Source organism: Eucalyptus grandis, chromosome 8 (assembly GCF_016545825.1).
Source record: "Eucalyptus grandis isolate ANBG69807.140 chromosome 8, ASM1654582v1, whole genome shotgun sequence".
NCBI classification, from domain to species: Eukaryota; Viridiplantae; Streptophyta; class Magnoliopsida; order Myrtales; family Myrtaceae; genus Eucalyptus; species Eucalyptus grandis.
Genome location: NC_052619.1, coordinates 12,015,749 through 12,035,376, shown reverse-complemented (window position 1 = coordinate 12,035,376; position 19,628 = coordinate 12,015,749). Strand labels below are relative to the sequence as shown.

The 19,628-nt window shown below is 40.7% G+C and overlaps 3 protein-coding genes across 3 annotated transcripts; 2 read left to right on the top strand and 1 right to left on the bottom strand.

Moving 5' to 3' along the window:
• Positions 1-243: 243 nt before the first annotated feature.
• Positions 244-2,389, bottom strand: LOC104456499 (60S ribosomal protein L32-1). The gene is made up of 4 exons (XM_010071305.3): positions 2,315-2,389; positions 1,732-1,826; positions 732-913; positions 244-592 (listed from the first exon to the last, which is right to left on the bottom strand). The coding sequence occupies exons 2-4, from the start codon at positions 1,819-1,821 to the stop codon at positions 463-465; spliced, it is 402 nt and encodes a 133-aa protein (XP_010069607.1). The 5' UTR covers positions 1,822-1,826; positions 2,315-2,389; the 3' UTR covers positions 244-462.
• A 5,064-nt stretch (positions 2,390-7,453) lies between these two features.
• Positions 7,454-9,818, top strand: LOC104416302 (protein NRT1/ PTR FAMILY 4.2). Its single transcript, XM_018860174.2, has 5 exons — positions 7,454-7,550; positions 7,894-8,111; positions 8,216-8,638; positions 8,751-8,872; positions 9,077-9,818. The coding sequence occupies exons 1-5, from the start codon at positions 7,454-7,456 to the stop codon at positions 9,816-9,818; spliced, it is 1,602 nt and encodes a 533-aa protein (XP_018715719.2).
• A 3,686-nt stretch (positions 9,819-13,504) lies between these two features.
• LOC104416301 (auxin-induced in root cultures protein 12) lies at positions 13,505-14,098 on the top strand. Its single transcript, XM_010027708.2, has one exon. The coding sequence runs from the start codon at positions 13,505-13,507 to the stop codon at positions 14,096-14,098; it is 594 nt and encodes a 197-aa protein (XP_010026010.2).
• The last annotated feature ends 5,530 nt before the right edge of the window (positions 14,099-19,628 follow it).

Below are 19,628 nucleotides of genomic sequence, written 5' to 3'. Positions count from 1 at the left end.
GATATGCGAAATGTTGGTGATACTGGGGGCAACCATACACCTCCAAACAACAGTCTCAAGCCTCTCTAACCAGCAACAGCAGTAAAGACATCCAAAGCACGAGTCAACAATTCAGAACAAAACTATCAAATGTAACAAGTCTTCGGCGTAACACCAAGTGTAATGTTGGTGATACTTGGGGCAACCATACACCCCCAAACGACAGTCGAGTACGCCTCTCCGTAACTGAACAATATGGGGGAATGAAAACAAGAGGCAGATAAGATTTAACGCCTCTACATCAAATAAAGTATTAGATATAGCCAGCCAGTGCAAGATGTTCAACAACTGCATTGATCAATGAAAAACCTAAATGTTTACTTTCAAAACCAAAACAAAATCATGAGGAAAATTCCCATCCAAGGATAACGACAATAAGAACTAATACACTGCCATTTGAAAACATAGAGACGTGACTCGAGCTCATTCGTCCTCCTGGCTACGCACCCTGGCCAACTTGTTGGTAACAACAACGTCAAGTTGTGCTGCCCGATCAACTATCTCCTTTCTCTTCCTGGTTGACACATTGTGCGCTATTTCGGCACAGTATGTCCTGAAATCCAGTAAAGAGGCTGTGAGCGAGCAATCACAACTAACATAGTGCAAACCTCAAATAGTTAACAACCACAGTGTGGCTCTGTTGAAGAGCATTTTCTAAATGTAAGGACAAAAAGGAGACACCAGCAATATACCTGTTGTGCATCATCAAAAGTTCCAGCTCACTGACATTGTGCACCACAAACTTCTTAAATCCGTTAGGAAGATAATGGCGGGTCTTCTTGTCTGACCCATAGCCAATGTTGGGCATCAAAGTGCATCCTTTAAACTTTCTCCTTACACGTGAATCAATACCCTTAGGCCTCCGCCAGTTTGTCTGCATATGAGAATTGATTCATCATAGAGATGGACTTATTCACCCAGTACATCTATTCGGGGATTAAAAAATTGATGACAGATTGACCCAATAATCCTCATCTCAGCAATTAGGGCAGCGACATTCATATTCAAAATCAGTCGCAAAATATCTTAGGGCAGGGACATTCATATTAAAAAATCAGTTGCAAAATATCTTTCAGCAACCAGACGAAACCAAGATAACCAAACAAATGAAGAAGATCAATTTAATCCTTCCCACGAGTTATTTTCAAAGGAAAAGAGAAAAAAGCTGGCATTTACAAAAACAGCACTCTGTATAAAGAAACATAGTTTATCTGCTAGTATTTCCATGATAAATATAGAGAAGACTCTTATAACAGAATCCTGTCAATAAAAATCGAATGATCAGCCCTATTTGCCCAGAGTTCTCCCCAGGCTTCCAACGAGTGTATAAATCATGACAGATTTCACTACCCAAATTCTACGGTTCAGAACCTCTCAGAGTGTGTTGTCAACTATAAAGAGACATTCATGATAATGAACCTTGTAAAACATCGACTAATCCCACCAGACACAACAAAATTCAAAACCCATCAAAGAATCCAATGCTCCAATACTATATTGCCATCCAACATCCTTCAAGCATTAGAGCTTTAGACAAAACTAACAGATTCCTAAACCCTGGATACGAAGACAAACTAAACAAGACGACTCCACATCAAAATGATTTGGCGTGCTCCCATATAAACAAGACACTAACAGATCCCTGGAGGGTTAGAAAATACAAAAATGCGTGTTCTTTCACCATTTTCATACCTTGACGGAAATCTTCCGGTCGCTCTGAGGCCTCTTGAACTGCTTCACGCGCTTCTTCACGATCTTCTTGGTTAGCAGAGGGACGGCCATTGCTTCTGCATCATTTAAACGCCAAAAAGAGAAAAAAAGAAACAAGACATTCAGTACGCATAATCACCCCAAGACAACGCAACAACCGCCTACGCCATATAAACCACAGCAGCGCAACACCACTTAAAAAGTCACTAGCTCAAAAATCGATCGAATCAGCGACGGCGCATCGCGATGCAGATTCCAAACGGAGATCTCGGTCCAGCGAGAACGACTCGACTCGGCACAACCTAATCGCACGCTCCGCCGACCGAGCACATCCTTATTCGTCACAGAGAATCGCACGCTCGACAACAGCAACAGCAGCGGCAGCAACTACAACCTAGCGCGCGCGCGCGCGCCGAAACGAAACTAGACGGAACGCCAGAACCGAACCGGGAGATCGGAGAACGCGGAACCGACATTTCACGGAACAGTAGAGCGGAACGCAATCGAGCGTCGACGAGGCAGAGGTACGAACTCCGGAGAGAGAGAGAGGGAGAGAGCTACCGACCTGAGGGAGACGGCGCCGAGCTTCTTCCGCTGCGAAACTCCGAAAGACGGGAACGAGGAGGCAGCTAGGGTTTAGCGACCGCCTTATATACGTTGGAGCGATGAGGTGGCTGAGATTCCGTCTCGATGATGGGCCTAAGGATGGGCCAGGCCCAATCACATCGGCCGCCGAGGCCCATTCGCGTTCGATGATTTTGGATGTTCGTGTCTTTTGGGGCTCTTGATAAAAAGCCCACCCGTGAGAACAAATCTCGAATTTTTGATTGAGAGGTTTATTTATTTCCTTAAATATATGTGGCTATAATTTTGTCATTAAAATTCAATATCCTCAAGGAATCTCATATTGTAAAGCAGTAATAATTTCATATTTTTTCGTGAAAAAACAAAATATAAAGAGAATTCCTTGTTGATCTTATTATTACTTTACGTTGTTTTATTCATTTCCACTCATAAAAGCCGCGTAAAAAATCTCTTCACATGAAACTAAACAGAAAAATACCGTACTGATAGCCGGCATTTAGCTAAATATGATGCAAAAAAAATGGGAAAAACTTTTAAATATGGATAGTTTCACCTGCATGTTTAATCAGGCATCATGCTAACAAAATTTAAATGAAGCAAGACACGGTTTGCAATGATTTTACTTAGTAAGGGAATGATCAACGCGGCTCGTTCTTGTTGTCCGGTAGCTTTCTTTCTTTTCTTTTTTTTCGAAATGTCCGGTAGCTTTCAACTGGCAAGGATATAGATGTGAAATCAAGTGTCATCGAGCAAATTACATGACTAATGAATGACCAATACATATTTAGCAAATTTAAGATGACATAATAATATAAACGGCTAACGCTCATCGAGAAAACAAGATGGAAAAGAAAATATTTTCAATCAAAAAATGAAAATTATTTGATCATGTAGAGTCTAAACGCTTCACACCATTTGACTAGAGCCTAAATTACAAAAATCCATTTGACACAAATTTCTGAAATTCTTACAATTAAATCCTTTCATTTTCTATCTTTTCTTGTTAATTTTTTGTTTGACACATAATTAATACTTAACAAATTATTTTTTAATTTATATAATATTTTCATTTTCTTAGGTTTAATTTGAATTATTTTTAATTTCGGTGTTTTTTCTTTTCTTTGTTTCTCATCTTCTTTTAGATGTGAAATTGGCAAATTAATAATGAATCGGTCGAAAATCCAGAAAATATTTTTGCCACGCGCCTAAATTACAAATCCTCACTTTCTCTTCTCCTTTCATTTTCCTTTTTTTTTGTTTAAATTATTTTTTAATTTCCTTTTTCTCTTTTAATTTGAATTATTTTAATTTCCTTTTTCTTTTCGATCTCAAGCTCGCACCTCGAGCTGTCAATCTCACTCTTGCTTATCATTTTCTTTATTTATTCTACCTTATAGTTGTATATTACTCAAGTAAAGGACTTTACATGCTTTGCTTTTTTTTCTCTTTGGTTTATTAGAAGACACGGGGAGAGAACATGCTACTTAACTGGAAGATTCTCATGAGAGTTGTACATACTTTGCTTCTTTTCTCCGCTGCTTCTTTTTAAAATCCATACGAACATTTTTTAGAATAGATGAGCGTTTGGCGATAATGAGAAAACAAAGATATAAAGTAAGAGCGTTTGGCGATAATGAGAAAACAAAGATATAAAGTAAGTTTGCCTAAATTTAAAAGCAAATTCATATTTGATGGAGGGTTTATATGGAGGGTAGGGACGCGTAAGTTTAAGTGGGTTGATACATGCCAAAAAAAAAAAAAAGTGATGCATGCCTAAGTGGTGAAGTCTTAGAAAATATTTTCTTTACCGAATACCAAAAAATATTTTATGAAATATTTTCAAGTTTTAGCCGAACATTAGAAAATATTGTTATTTTTCTGGAAAATGACTTATGGGAAAATATATTTAAGAAATGGCTCATTTTCCGCGAAATGAACGGGCCCTTACTCTAATTGCATTCTCTCCCTCTTTTATTAGGGGTCTTGCGTTCTTCATCGGGTAATGTGCAAAACATTATGCTTTTCTCTCTTTCCATCACAACTCTCGACTTGATTGAGGATTATTATGAAGCGGAAGCGCACACTTTGGTACTGCTTTTTACACGAAACGAAGAAGATATAGAGGAATCGAGAAGTATGTAAAAAAGTGTATTACTTTCTGATAGAAACCTTGCATGTGTAGGGCTCTAATTGAAATACAATGTACGTACACTATAAAGAAATAAAATATACAGAAAATACTTTCCTAAAGGTACATGATTATTTTCTAAAAAATCTAAAACAAACGGTGACTATGAACTTGCTTTACTTCAATTTGGACATCGCCTAAATGAGTGAAAAAATTATTACATGATCGAGCATTTCGTACATTTTTTTGATGTTCTCTCAAATGGCCTCCACATCCTCCAACACAGGGAGCCTAGCCGCGATCTCCAAAGTGATGCAGTTTTCAATCCAAGTCTAAACAGGCTGGTTGCATTTCCTCCGGTGTGCACAAGCCTTTTATTGGATAGAAATGAGAGGCTTCCGTCAAGAAAACCATCTTTATTTTGGTAACGAGGGTTGCCGGAACTCTTGAGACTAAATCGAGTAATATTCTGATCCAAAGAGCTATTGGGAGATGAGACGTAGCTCCGTAGCTGTAGACATGTGCACTGGGTCGCCAGCTTCAGACGACCATTGACTGCAGAAAACAGGTAAGGAACATTCCTAGATTGAAGAGACAGGCATGGATTTCCTCCAGAATCCGATGAAACCAATTCGGGCATCTAACCCGGGAAGAACCAACCTGGCCCAGGGTTCATGTTGAATGGACCTCCTCTGGACAAGGCTTGAACAGGTAACCACCGAATGGGTTGGGTCTAACAAACTGCTCCTGCCTAACCCAGGAACTGGTTTGTCGAGTTGGGTCTTGTTCTTCTTGGGACTAGTCAACATGCTCCCATTTGAAAGCGAGTCAAGCGCATCTTTCAGAATCGGTGCATCTAGATCCTGACTCTTCCTAGATGTTGAGATTTGATTTTTCGGCATGGTATTGGTAAGAAAGGAGGGAAGGAAGCTTTTTCTGATTTGCTAATTCATTCACCAGAGTGCTAACTTTGTTTTGTAATTAGTGTGATTCCACTACAACAAAGTGAAAGAAAGAAAAAAAAAAACAGTAGGCAATCAGAAAGGGTTGTGGAAGCTAGGCTAGATATCGTGACACGAAAAAGTCAAGAAACAACAGATTTGGGAAATCCGTTAAAAAAGAAAAGAAAAGAAAAAAAAGGTGATATATAGAAGATACTCTCCTGAAGGTACTTTCCTAAAGGTACATAATTTAATTCCCTACTAAAATCTCGTTTGGTTCAATTTTCTCAAGACGTTTTGAGTCCCCAAAACAAAATCTCTTGAGAAAATATAAAGTGTTTGACAAACCAAATGCCAGCATTAGAAATGCTGAAAGTCCAAAGGAGGTTCTTCCCTGCTTTGGGCTCACTAATAATTATGTTTTCCTCAAAAAATCACTATTCATCTTCTTTGTTGGGCTTGTTGGCTCGTTGTTGAGGTGAGGTCCAGGTCAAGGTCATCATCATTGAGGTCAAGGTCGAGGGTCACACATGTCGTCGAGCCACTCACTGGAGCTGTTGTCTTTGCCGAAGTTGCTATGGTTTGAGGTCGAGGTTGAGGGTTGAGTGACTCAGCTTTGGCTTTCAACCTCAACCCTCGACCACGGTCGTGCAACCTCGATGTAGTGCGTCTTTGCCGTTGGCATCATTGACGATCGTCGCTTGAGTTGCGGACGGTCAAAGTGCTCGAATGGGCTGTGGGATTGGTCACTAGTGAAGCTCTGACATTCCAATGTCCAAATCAGAAACCCTAGAATTAACGAAATTGGTCGTTGGTGAAGCCTTTGCAACTTGTTGGGTCGCGCGACCCCAAGGGTCACCTTGCCTGGGTTCACGAGACCTTGGCGGGCGATTGCCCCTGGTCGCCGTCAATGCTCACTTGAAGTCGACGCTGGCAAAGCTCGCCTAATCCCAGCCTTTGCCTATGCTTGCCCCTCTCTGTTTTTCTCTTCTTCTTCTTCTATTTTTCTTCTTTCTTTTTTCATCTTAAAGTTGTTTCACAAAATATATACCAAAATGAATATCCAAACACTATTGCTTTCGCCAGATACCTTTTCATTCAAAATATTTTCTTTGCATTTCCCCAAAGTTGAATTAAATGGGGCCTAAATCAAATTACTCAATCACTTCAAGAAAAAGAAATCTTATCTCTAATAGCTTCTACTCCTCTCATTAAGGTACATGCATCGACGACCCTGAAGTTTCCTCAACAGAGATATCCAGAACTAGAAGCAAAATAAATAAATATATCAGACCAATAATAGCCGACAATTAGCTAAATACAATGAGAGTTTATGGCATGCACATTAAAAAATCATGCCCACAAAATTCATATAAATAAGGCATGGTTCGATTACCCTGGAATGAAGTCAGCAAGGACATTAATGCAGGGGCCAGGATGGAAAAAGGCTAAGTCAAATCTGGGCATCACGTTGTAACGAACGCAGGTCATTCAATGCCCATCCTGATTAAGGCACGTTTCTCGCTACCTAATCCAACCGGGTTGGTCACCCCGGAAAAACACCAAATGGATTCGGAATTCCTTGGGATTGTAAGTTCAATTGGTTCGAGCATCCATTTAATTTGCAAGGCAATCAATGCGGCGCCTCGGCATTTCGGATGCACCAGCTAAGACGCCCGTCTTGGCCTCGCGCAATGTCCTCATCCGGGCTCTTCTCGTGCATGTATTTTTGCCTTGGAGCCACCTTTGATCCCTCTGCAAGAAGCAGCAGTTCTGTACTGGCGAGAGGGGCTTGAGTTTCGGTGGATTTCTTCTTCATGGTAAGCTTCGTTTCTTCTCGTTTTTGCTCTCTCTGCTTGTTTCGTTGTGTTCTCGGGGACGACCCGCCAAGAACCTGTAAGTTCGTTCGCCGATGTTTGTACCGAATTGCTCTGTTGTTGGCGGGTCTTCGGGTCCTGATCGCTTCCTGTCCAGCTTTTTTTGTGTGCTGAGTTGATGACGAAGTCGATCTTTCGGTCAATGATCTTGCTGTGGAGTGCAGGATACCGAAATGAGAGCAGATGAGAGGGATGAATTCGTGGATTGGAAAGGAAGGAAAGCCAAATCTGAGGAGCACGGCGGCATAAGACCCGCGTCGCTGACTTGCGGTAATTTATTTTGATTCTCACTAGACCCTGCTTATTTCATATATGCATGAGGGCGATGAATCATTTCTATGGTAACCGCCGGACCGGATCATTTGTTCCGATGCTACGAATTTTGAATACTATAAGAAATTGCAAAGCTCGAGATTGTGTTCCCGAATATCTGTTGTAATTTTGATCCTCTGAATTCCTAAAAGATTTATCCTTTGAAAGTACATTATAAGGCCTCTCTTCGTGCATGCATCAGTTCAAATTGATGTTGCAAAATTCATGTAATTTTGCGATGCTGCATGTACTTCAGAACCAGTTCTTGCTAAGCACTTTGATTTTTGGGGCATATGTCTAGGGGTGGAAGTGCTGGAGAACATGGTGTTTCTGTCGAACGCCACGAACTTCGTGGCCTACTTCATAGGGACAATGCATTACCCGACCGCCGTCGCCGCGAACATGGTCACCAACTTCATGGGCACCTCCTTCCTCCTCACCATCTTCGCGGGCTTCATCAGCGACTCCTTCCTCACCAGATTCACGACCTTTGTTGTCTCCTGCGCTGTCGAATTGCTGGTACGGTTAGACGGTTGCTAATTCAATTGAAGCCGAAAGCTCTGATTTAACTTGATTGTTTGCCCAAAATGTGCATGTAAGATGTGCAATTCTTGCTCTAATAGGGACTGATCATACTGACAATTCAAGCTCACTCCAAATCGCTCCAACCTCCAATCCACAGAACACCCAGCAAGTCCCAAGCTGCCGTCCTCTATTTCGGCCTCTATGCGATGGCCACGGGAGTTGGCGGGATCAAGGCATCCCTGCCGACGCACGGTGCCGACCAGCTTGACCATCGCAATCAGAGGCTTATCTCCACCTTCTTCAACTGGTTCTTCTTCTCCTTGTGCACCGGCGGCCTCGTGTCGGCGACCGTCATGGTCTGGGTGGCGGAGAACTTGGGCTGGCGCTGGAGCTTCAAGATATCGGTCGTGGCGTTGTTTTTGGCTCTCGCCATTTTCGTGTCCGGGCTTCGTCTCTACCGGTACAAGCTTCCCCAGGGAAGCGCATTCGCTAGAATTTTCAAGGTGATGATGAGCATGGAGGTTTCGTCATCGCTATGCATCTGATTAACGATTCTTACCAAACGAAAGCGTAGAGTCAATGCTCATGTTTGCTTTTTGTTAAACTGATGCCGCTTTTATTCCTCTGTGTAAGGTACTTGCATCGGCAGCCCGGAATCGAAAAGCTTCCTTGGCAGAGGAAGACAGAAGAATTGGTGTGAATTCAGAAGTCAATAATACACTTGCAGCTAATGGAAGGCATCCTGAAAAGTTCAGGTAAGATCGGGTTCTTATTTTTCGGTCGACGAGGCTCGATCAATGCTGCTTTATACAGAGATCGAGCAAATACTAGTCGGCATTCCTCGTTATTCCCTAATCGAAATGGCAAAGATCAGATCTTTGCTCTTGGTAAGCACTCAAAGCTGCCTCATTTCACCAACTGATCTCATAACAAAGTCGTGCTGCGTGAATGATTTGCAGGTTCCTAGACAAAGCACTAGCCGATGGCACGGTAAGCGCGAGCGAGGTCGAAGAGACGAGGGCCTTCATCGGACTAATCCCAATTTTCGCGAGCACGATCCTGATGAACTGCTGCCTAGCTCAGCTCCAGACCTTCTCGGTCGAGCAAGGCGCCATGATGGACAGAAGAATCCGCAACTTCCAAATCCCAACTCAGTCCCTCACGGTCCTCCCGCTGATCATCATGCTCGCCTCGATCCCCATCTACGAGCGCTTCCGCGGCACGGTCGGGGACAAACCCCGCGCGAGGTTGGGCAGGATCTTCGAGCCCCTGCCGAGGATCGGGCTCGGCCTGGCCCTCGCGTCCGGCTCCATGGCCATCGCCGCGGCCGTGGAGGTCAAGAGGCGCAGGGCCGCCGTGGACGGGGCGGTCCTGTCCGTGTTCTGGCTCTCGTGGCAGTACCTGCTGCTCGGGGTCTCGGACATGTTCACGCTCGGGGGGATGCTCGAGTTCTTCTACTCCCGGGCCCCCGGGAGCATGAAGAGCGTGTGCACCGCGCTCGCATGGTGCTCGACCTCGATGGGGTTCTTCCTGAGCTCGGCACTGGTGTCGGCGATCAACTCGGCCACCGGGAGGTACGGGAGGGAGTGGCTCGGCGGGAGCGACTTGAATCGGGCACGCCTGGATCTTTACTACGCCGTCCTCTGCGTTCTTAATTTCCTTAATTTCCTGAATTACATTTTCTGGGCCAAGAGGTATTGAGATCCAAAAATCCGTTTTGGATGTATAAGTTTGTAATTAAATAAACTTATGATCTTATCCTTATACTTGGCCAAATAATAAACTATTAAAAGATCTCTTACATTTATACCGTCGTCATTACAAAATTTATCATGTTTCCTGGAAAATGAATGACTGACGATTTTATTGATGAATTTTTATTTTTTTTTTTTTTGGCGATAGTAGAATTTTGAAAGAACTAGTGGCAATTCAAAACTAATTGGTAATTCAATGGGGTAAAAATTAGTGAATCATTCTAATTGAGGTTAGCAATCTATAATAAGAGCTATAAGTATAAGGGTTGCTAATTGGAGATAGCTAAATACTAAATAGCAATTAAAAGTTGGTAATATCTCAGATATAATTTGGTAGTCATAAATTAGTTGGTAATTTAGGCCATGTTTGGTAACCATTCCAATAGTGATCGATTTTGATTTTTTGTTCTTGGGAGCAGTTTGGGAATATAATTGCATTTAGTAAAATTTTTGTTCCTAGGAACAAATTTGAGAATCAAGTCTTTTCCATTTTCTCTTCTTATTCTTCTTCTATTTTCTTCATTTTCATCTACCGCCATCCTTCGTTTTCGTCCGCCATCCCACGCCGCCATTCGCCCGCTGCCGTCGCCAGCAACCAATCAAGCGAGCTCACTGGAGTCAAGCCCAGCCACCGGCGAGGCTTGCTCGATGGCCAGGTGGGCCTCGCCCAGCCCCATCGAGGCTCACCTGGCCATCAACAAGGCTGGGCTAGCCTCGCCAGTGGCCAGGTGGGCCTCGCCCAGCCCCGCCAAGGCTTGGCCGACGAGGGCTGGCGACGCTCTGGTGAGGTTGTTGGCCCTCGTCTGGCCGGTCGTCCCCCGCGATCGGCTGAAGAAGAAGAAGAATAGGGAAAAAAGAAAAAAAAAAAAAAAAAGGAAAAAAGTATAAAAATTATTTTAAAATTAAAAGAAATTGATTTGGAATAGAATCAATGAGCACAGTACCAAACACAATTCTATTTCCAAAATCAGAAATTTTGGACAGGTTACCAAACGGCTTAAAATGCTTAGAATCTATTCTCGGAAACAGAATTAAAAAAAAAAATCATTTCTTATCAAAATTTACCCCCGGGAACATAATTGTTACCATACGCGCCTTAATCTAACAAAAGTTGGTAAGTTGCTCTTATGTAGGATCGTTCACATGAGAGTTCGTGAGTTCCAAATTTTACTTAATTGTGCAAATAAGCATCGATACTTTACAAACCACAAAAACTCGATAATTTCATAAAACTATGAATAAATTATCAGTAAGTTTTATGGAAAAAATGGTTATGGGCCATCTCATTTTTAACAATTCTTTTATACTTATCAATACTTATTTAAATTTATGAGGAAGAGAAAAAAAAATTCCACATTTTTGGACACAAAACAATACATTTCTACACGCCGATCATTTCAAGTTTAAATTAAGCCAAGAACATGTCTGCTCGCATGTTTAAAGGTACAAGATCGAGCTCTCTATTTTAAGAACATAAGTTTTGCAAATTGCTGCTATTCAAATTTGTTTGTCTATTCTGTTTTTAAATAAACTCTCAATTTCGGATCATTGTTGCAAGCACGTGCCGACTTTTCGTGCTATTGGAATCATGCACAATCGGCCCTAATTTTATACAATTTGGGATATTAGACTAACAAGTCCGTTGAAAGACATTATGCGAAGCACAAGTTAGCCTAATAGGAGGGCTTTTGCCTTCCTCTCCCACCTTCACTGACGCGGGCAGCTATTATGCAAGTATACCAATTTCTCAAACAACTTTCGAAGAAGTTACAGTGGAATTTACCCTTATTACCTGAAAGAGCCCCTTAATTCCTAGGTATATCTTTATTTTCCCTACCTAGGAGGGAATACTCCTAAGTTTTACGTCCCAAAATTTAGATGAAGTGGTTTAAGGGCATATTCAAGTCCAAATTGGACCTAATCATCTATATTTTCTATAATCCGTCTTCTAATAATTTTTAAAAAATAAAACATCTTGAAGTTCATTAGGAATGATCCATAAGCTTTGGTACAATATGTAGTATCGTGCTTGAATAATGTGGCCTTAAAACTTTTGTCCAATATGCTACCCCAGTAGGTCCAAATGGAAAAATGAAGCAAATGATCCATAAACTTTGTTACAATATGTAGTATTGCACTTAAACATTTAATTTGTTTAATATGGTCCCAAAACTTTAGTCCAATATACAATATCACCACTAAACTTTTAATTTGTTCAGTGCAATCCCTAAACTTTAATCTAATATTCAACGTGGTCTAATAGTTGAGAGATTGCATCGAATATATTGTTGGGATATTATCCAATTCTAAATTTCAGGTTCAACATTACACAAAATAAAAATTTGTAGACAACATTAAAGTTTGGGCATCATTCGTGCTGTTATCCCAATCCCAATTTACGGAAAAGTCCATTTTCTTGGGATATGCATATTTAGATATCACTGTGAACGTGCTTAATCCGCCTTAAAACGTCATTATAATCACTCACTAATGAAAGCTAATCCTTTGCATCCAAAGCTGCTATCTTTGCTCCACATTGCATTATTCCTCTGACTCTAGATCGAGAATCAGAAGGGCTGCCCTGCTTGATTAATCATGTGGGCCTGGCTAATTATTTCGACATGGCCAAATAAAATAGTTATTAGTAGATTAACGCGTTTTAATAAGAAATTTTTTTAGTTCATCTAACTACTACTTGAGTCACTCTTAATCTCCACCATAACCCCATCTAGCAAAAATTTCAAAATAAATTTTCTATATAAGTCAACAATTGAGATGATCGAGATACCAAATTGGAATATGGAAAGATGTAGGAAATTCAATTTGATTTGCATATCAATGTTGTTAGTTTAATTAGATATTAAATCACATATTCATCTAACAGTTTAAGTTTTTAGAATAGCCGGCAGAGTTTCCACCACACCTTCAAATAATATAAGAGTAGGAGTTCTTAAGTTCAAATCTTTCAAAGTCCCTATTTACCTTCCCAATTATATATTTCCACTCTTTAGATTATGCAATAATCCACGTTTTAGGCTTAAGCCAAAGTCTAGTAACATGAGGGGGAGTGTTAGTTTAATTAAATTTTAAATTATGTATTTATCTAATAACTTAAGCTTTTCGAACGGTTGGCAAAAGTCCGAAGATATTATGCAATAATTCACGCTTTAGGTTTAGGTCAAAGTCCAACACATGTAGGGGGGCGTTAGTTTAATTAAATATTAAATAAGATTTTATTTAACAGCTTAAACTTTTAAAACAGTTGGTATAGGTCCCATCAAATCTTCACGGATATTATGCAATAATTCTTCAAAATTAAAGTGATCAATCGGCCGATTTCTCCGGATAGAAACCAAAACCTGATTAACTTTTCGCGGTATGAGCTTATGAGCTTCCGCCCGACTATGTGTGGTTGAGATTAAAGACCTCTTAAAATTAGATAATCAACGAGTTCATATCCACATTTATATGTAATTAAAAAACATTACTTCCACCTAAATCTCTCCAACGAATATACCACGCCTGAAAACACACCCCCCAAGCGTTTGTTTTCACTATATATTCGTGCTCTCCCCCCACCTCCCCATGCATTCAAAACCAACCCAAAATACACAGCCACCTTCCCCTAAAAAAATGGCTGCCGATGCTGCCAGCGCCACTTTTCTCTCCATTCTCCTCTCGCTCACCATCACGCTCTCTCTCGTCTCCCCCTCTCTCGCCATGTACTGCCACTCCCAAATCGTACACGGTATCCCATTCCCATACCCGACTAAGTACTCGAACTGTACAGAGTACCTCCACCATAAAGCCGCCCTCCACTACACCTTCGACCCCGCCAACTCCTCCCTCTCCCTCGCCTTCGCCGCCACCCCGCCCTCCTCCGGCGGATGGGTCGCCTGGGCCATCAACCCCACCTCCACCGGCATGGTCGGGGCGCAGGCGCTGATGGCGCTCAAGACCTCCACCGGCTCCGTCGTCGCCAAGACCTTCAACATCTCCTCACACCACTCCGTTGTCGAGTCCGAGCTGTCGTTCGACGTGTGGGACCTGAGCGCGCATGAGGCCAGCGACGGGACCATGTGGCTGTTCGCGACGGTGAAGTTGTGCAGGAGGAGCCTGAATCTGGTGTGGCAAGTCGGCGGTGTGGTCAACGGAACGAGGCCGGGGATCCATCAAATGGCGTTTGCCAACAAGAACGCCAAGGCGACGCTTGAGCTGGGGGCATAGAGCGGCACTGGTCGTTCTCCGGCGGTTTCTCCGACGCCGGCGCCAGCCCGGGCCAGTGGGGTTTCGAGGATTGGTGAGGGTTGTAATGGTGCTTTCAATAAAAATGTGCCCAACTCGATTGGGCTGTGTGAAGATGAAGATGAAAATGAAGAAATGAATCAAGATACAGAGGAATCAGCCAAGGAAATACTTCGAATCACTCTATTTTAATATGATTGTAGTACAAAGCTTCCGTATATCAATGACAGCTTATGAATACAAATCCTCTGTTTTACATCCCCTGTTTTCTGTCTCTCTATCACAGCACGTATCAGCTATACAATGCAGAGCATCCATTGATGATTGCTCTCTAAGCTCTATCTCTCTATTTTGCTTCTATCTTCGCTTCCTTCTTCATTGAAGAAGAAGAAGAATACTACTTATATCAGAATAGAACAACAAACTGAATACAACTTGGCGGTCTACATCTTCTTAATTTGTTTCACCACTCTAAACCGAATAACAGCACGTGTGTCAGTTGAGATCTACACGACTTGGCAATCCACATCTTCTTTATTTCAGGCTTTCTTAATCATTGATAACAATCCATGTCTGCCTTCATCACGAGCTCTTCACCGTTGATCATCAGCTCATTGTTACTTTCCCGTTTTTGTTTTTCCCACGTGTTCTTTGCTTCGCTTTGCTGCTCCGTATAACTCTTTCTCTTCATAGTTCTTTCTCTTCCAGCATCAGTGTTATCTGCTGAATTTATAGTGGCTGAGTGAGACTCTGTTCCTATATGCTTAACAGGCTAGACTTGATTGGCCAATCGATTTTAGTTTAATCTCGAGTTTAGTTAAGTTCGAACTTGACCTCAGCTCAAATTTGCATAGCAAGATTGCGTTAAAATCAAAAAGCAATACTGCCTATCTTTCTACATAATCATAACAAGAGTTTACACATAATTAAAATATGTAAAGTACAAGTGTTCCATTAACCTTTGCAAGCTATTCGAGCAAAAGTATTTCCAAGTTCGACTTGACCAACGTACATGGAGCTGCTTTGAACTTGGCTTGGTCTAAAAAAGAATCTAACTTCAATCTCAAATAATTCATGAATAGCTTAATTTGCTGGCATCCCTACCAAACAAATATGCATAATTAGTCTCTCACATGGATGAGATGAATATGCATGAATAGTTTAATTCATTAAATTGATCAAATTGAAAATATCGAAATTGAATTGATATCCGTAGCATATATTTAAGGTTTTTTTAAATAATTATCTTGAAAAAATGCTAATACGTGGCATAACCCTATGTGATTTATTGGTTTTAACTTGAGCTAATCATCGATCACGATCACGTGAAGGACCTAATTAAAAAGAAGAAGAAGAAGATAATAGAGGCAAAATATGACAAAGCAGGAGAGCCGAGGGAAAAAGGCGAATCTTTCCGATTTCTACTTTCCTCGCGCTCAAGGAGAGATACCATGTATATAGTCCAAAGGTAGGGTCAATATCAACAAATGAGCTAAATTCTTTTTTCACGAAAATGATTTGCCGTGATAAATAGAAAGTTTTTGAATTTTTTACCAAAAAGAGATATAATACTGTGCAATTTATTGGTTTTGACTTGGAAAGTAGAGTTCTTCTCCTTCTAGAGGTTTTGAAAGACATTATAACATTGGTCTACATCTTCGCCTAATGAACCTAACGTCTAGTTAACCAATGGGGTTTGCCCCATTGGCCACCCTTTCAACATGGAAGGGGGAGTGGAGGGTTTGAATCCCCACATATTCAGGAGGGTTGGGGTGAGGACGAATTAATTTTAAGAGTGAGTTTCAACTCCCACGCCCTGCAAAGAGGCCGGGCAAAAGTCTGAGAGTGAGGGTTAGAATAGGAATAGAGTAGGATCAAAGAACCAAATGAGAGTTAGAATAGGAATAGAGTAGGACCAAAAAAAAAAAAAAAAAACCCGACGTCTAGTTACGATTCATCATAATTAATCGGACATGAATTTCAACAAAAAGAACTGGAAAATAATTTGAGAGTGTGTCATGACCTATCCTTCGATAGGGAGGAAAATAGATTTTGAGATATTGCCTGAAAAACGAGCCTACAATACATGACTAGGTGTGGGCTCTCCAAAATCCATACCTAGTGTGATATTTGACGAGTTCATAAATAAATTTTAATGAAAAATCGCTACCAGACTATTGGAGTTGACCAAAAATCAAGTGAGGCATGGGAACTTATCTCATTTCCTACTCAATTAGAGAATATAAGGTGGGGACTTGATTGTACTAATTAATCAATTAATGCATTTTCGGTACCTAATCTTGATCATTTTAAGAAAATGTTTGCCAAGTAGCTTGGATTGATTTTAAACCTATCCACTAATATTTAAGATGATAATGTGAGTACACAATCATTAATATAACAATCAACAATCAAAATTACATCAAATAAATTGCATTGGGAGGATAAGAATCTAGCATTATCAAATAAGAAGCATCCATCTCTAACTATGCCAAAGGGATTTGACCAAAAAAAAAAAAAAAACTATGCCAAAGGGAAACCATAATCAACATATAGAAAGTCTGCAATCAAGAGCGCTCATCTCCAATGACAATTGAAACCATAAGGTAGATCCCTAAAAGCTTGTTCAATTTTGAGCATAATCTTAGATTGAAAGGCTTTCACTTTTTAAGAGAAAATTTCCCAAAAAGTAGTTTTAAGCTTTTTTCGAGGGGCTCTAATTTTTGGGATTCTTTTTAGGAGTTTTCTATATCTTTTATGAATATTTGAATTTTTCAGAAATTTTTTAATTAATATTTTATGCATTTTCAGGATTGTTTAAATTTATTAATTTTTTTGAATTTTTTAATATTTTTATGATTTAGTGTTTAAAGATTTTTTTGAATTTTTTTATTAAAGTTAATACCATGAAAGACCCAAATTAATACACTTATGATAAATTTACTCCAAACTAATCTTTGGATCACGACAAACCCCAAATTGATGCACTTGTAATAAATTTATCTCAAATGACAATAAAAAATCCAAATTGATACATTTGCGACAAATTTATCTCAAACTAATTTATTTGACCGCCAAAAATCCTAAACTAGTATATTTGTGACAAATATATCATCCGTTAAATTAAAATCACAAAAATAGTACCATTGTGACAAACAAAGAATAAAATCCTTAACTAATATATTAGTCAACTCTTACATGTCATCCAACTTAACAATTTAATAATAAAATTTAATGGAAACTGACATAGAGTAAACTTATCACAAATATATTAGTTTTGGATAAATTTGTCAAAAGTATATCAGTTTAGAATGGGATTTTTAGTGGTCCAAAAATGAATTTGGGATAAATTTGTCACAATTGATTAATTTGAGATTTTTGGAGGTATTAACTTTTTTTTTATTTATTATTTTTTTTTAATATTCTTTTATCATTTTCTTTTTATTAAAAAATGTATTATTATATTTGGAAAAGGGGTTCGAATTGGGTTTCCGATCCAACCCTCTAACCCGATTTGCCTACCCAAATTCGACCCGCTTCAAATTAAAAGTTATTTTTAATTTTTTTATTATTATTATTAATCACAGTCCGGTGCCATGTGAAGTCTATTGGGATACCACATCAAATCATGGGGGAGGCAGGAGGTAGTGACATATCTATTGATCTAAAAGACAAGTCAACCACAAGTGAGTGTAAAACTTAACAAGTAAAAGTCAACTAGACTATACTATGTAAATCCACCACTAAGCAAATGGAAATTTGAGAAACTTCAATATTTATATATAGCTTAAGTTCAGCTAGCACCATCTTTCGAAGAGAACCGTGTTACACCTCTCTAGGCATCATGAGGACTCCAGAATACCCTTGTTACATTTCCAATCATCTGGAGGGCACCGTGTTATACCTCTCTAAGCATCTCGCACCCCACTTAACATTGCAAGGACCTCCGAGAGACCCCTGTTACATACCTGAGGCATCTAGAGGGCACCGTGTTACGCTCCTCTAGACATCTTGACACTCAAGGCATCGTCATCATGAGGACCAACGGCTTCCATCACATCCATACCATAGCGCAGCAATTCACTAATTCAATTTGAAATATCTTTCAAATTGTCAATGCAAAATAAAACACTTCCGGTTCCAAAGTCCAGAGTCGTAGTATAATGTAAAACCAGGTGTAAATAAAGCCCCAAAATTAGCGACACCAAAATCAGCAGCATTTGAACTGACAATACTTAAAAACCGAGAGACAATTTCAAGTCACGTTTATTATGAATCCCCCAAGTCAAAATAACCAGTTTCTCATTGAAAACGGAAAGGAAAGGGGAAAAGGAGGAGGCCCTAAATCGATTCAAAAAGAAAAAGATGAGAACGCGGAAAGATTCGAACCCGAGTCATGAACAAAAGCAAAGAAATCGAGGGTGTATACTTGTATAGATAGATACCGAGTTTGCCGCATAGAGAGTCGACAACGTTTCAAAGTAAGCGACGGAACCCCAGTAAGTTCTTGAGCAAATAGTACCAATTTGCATGGTAACAATAATAATTTGCAGAAATCCAAAGGAATACATCTCGTCGAGCAATAATAGAATTCACATAATATCGAATGGTAGACATCTACTTGCCTTGAACTTTTTGGAGTGGCTGGTTGCTCGGCCATTCTGCAGCGAGTTGATGGAGCGGCTAGACGACGGCTGGGTGGTGCGACCGAATGGCTAGACGCATCGCCGGCGACCGAACGACGTGAGGCCGTGGCAAAATGAGGGGAACGGAGACGGAACCAAGAGGAAGAAGGTGGTGTTGAAGTTGAAGGCTGAGGGGAAGTCAGCGCTGGTCGCTGCTTAGATTCTCATCCTCCACCGCCTTGCATGGACCAGATTAAGATTAAAACGCCACATTAGTTTAATCTGGCCATCTAAGGAGGACGCCAGCTGGGACACGGGTGGTGAGTGAGCTGGGCCCACCGCCTTTGAACTGTCGTGGTCAAAGTCTTCCCCTTGTGGCATCCTAAGGAGGGGACTGTTGGAGGCAGACGTGGGTCTTGGTGAGTAAATTTTATTTACTTTTCCGACAGCTTTAAGGAGCGTTGGTAAACCTTTTCATAGCCACGTTACGAGGCTCGTGGCAACACAAGGTGAAACGGCTGATGGGCTTGGGTCGTGGTGAGGCAGCGTTGGCCCGCTCGGTGTGTTGAGCGGCAGGTAGGGCAGTGGATTAGGTGGCGCGGCTCGACGGAGACACAGGACGGTGAGGCAGTGCCGTGGAGGCGCGATGAGACACCACGTCGTGCAGCGAGTTGGCGCAACGGTGGCGCGGCAATGATAGGCTTAGTACTCGAGTGTACATGATTATATTGAGCGATGACCTGAATATCACACTTTTTTATGGATTGGGAAGGACTTAATTGGAAAAAAAGAAGAAGAAGAAAATAAAAGAGATAAAAAATAATGAAGCAAGAGAGCCTAATTGGGAAGGACCTAATTTGCAGTGAGGCCCGACGATGTCATCGGAT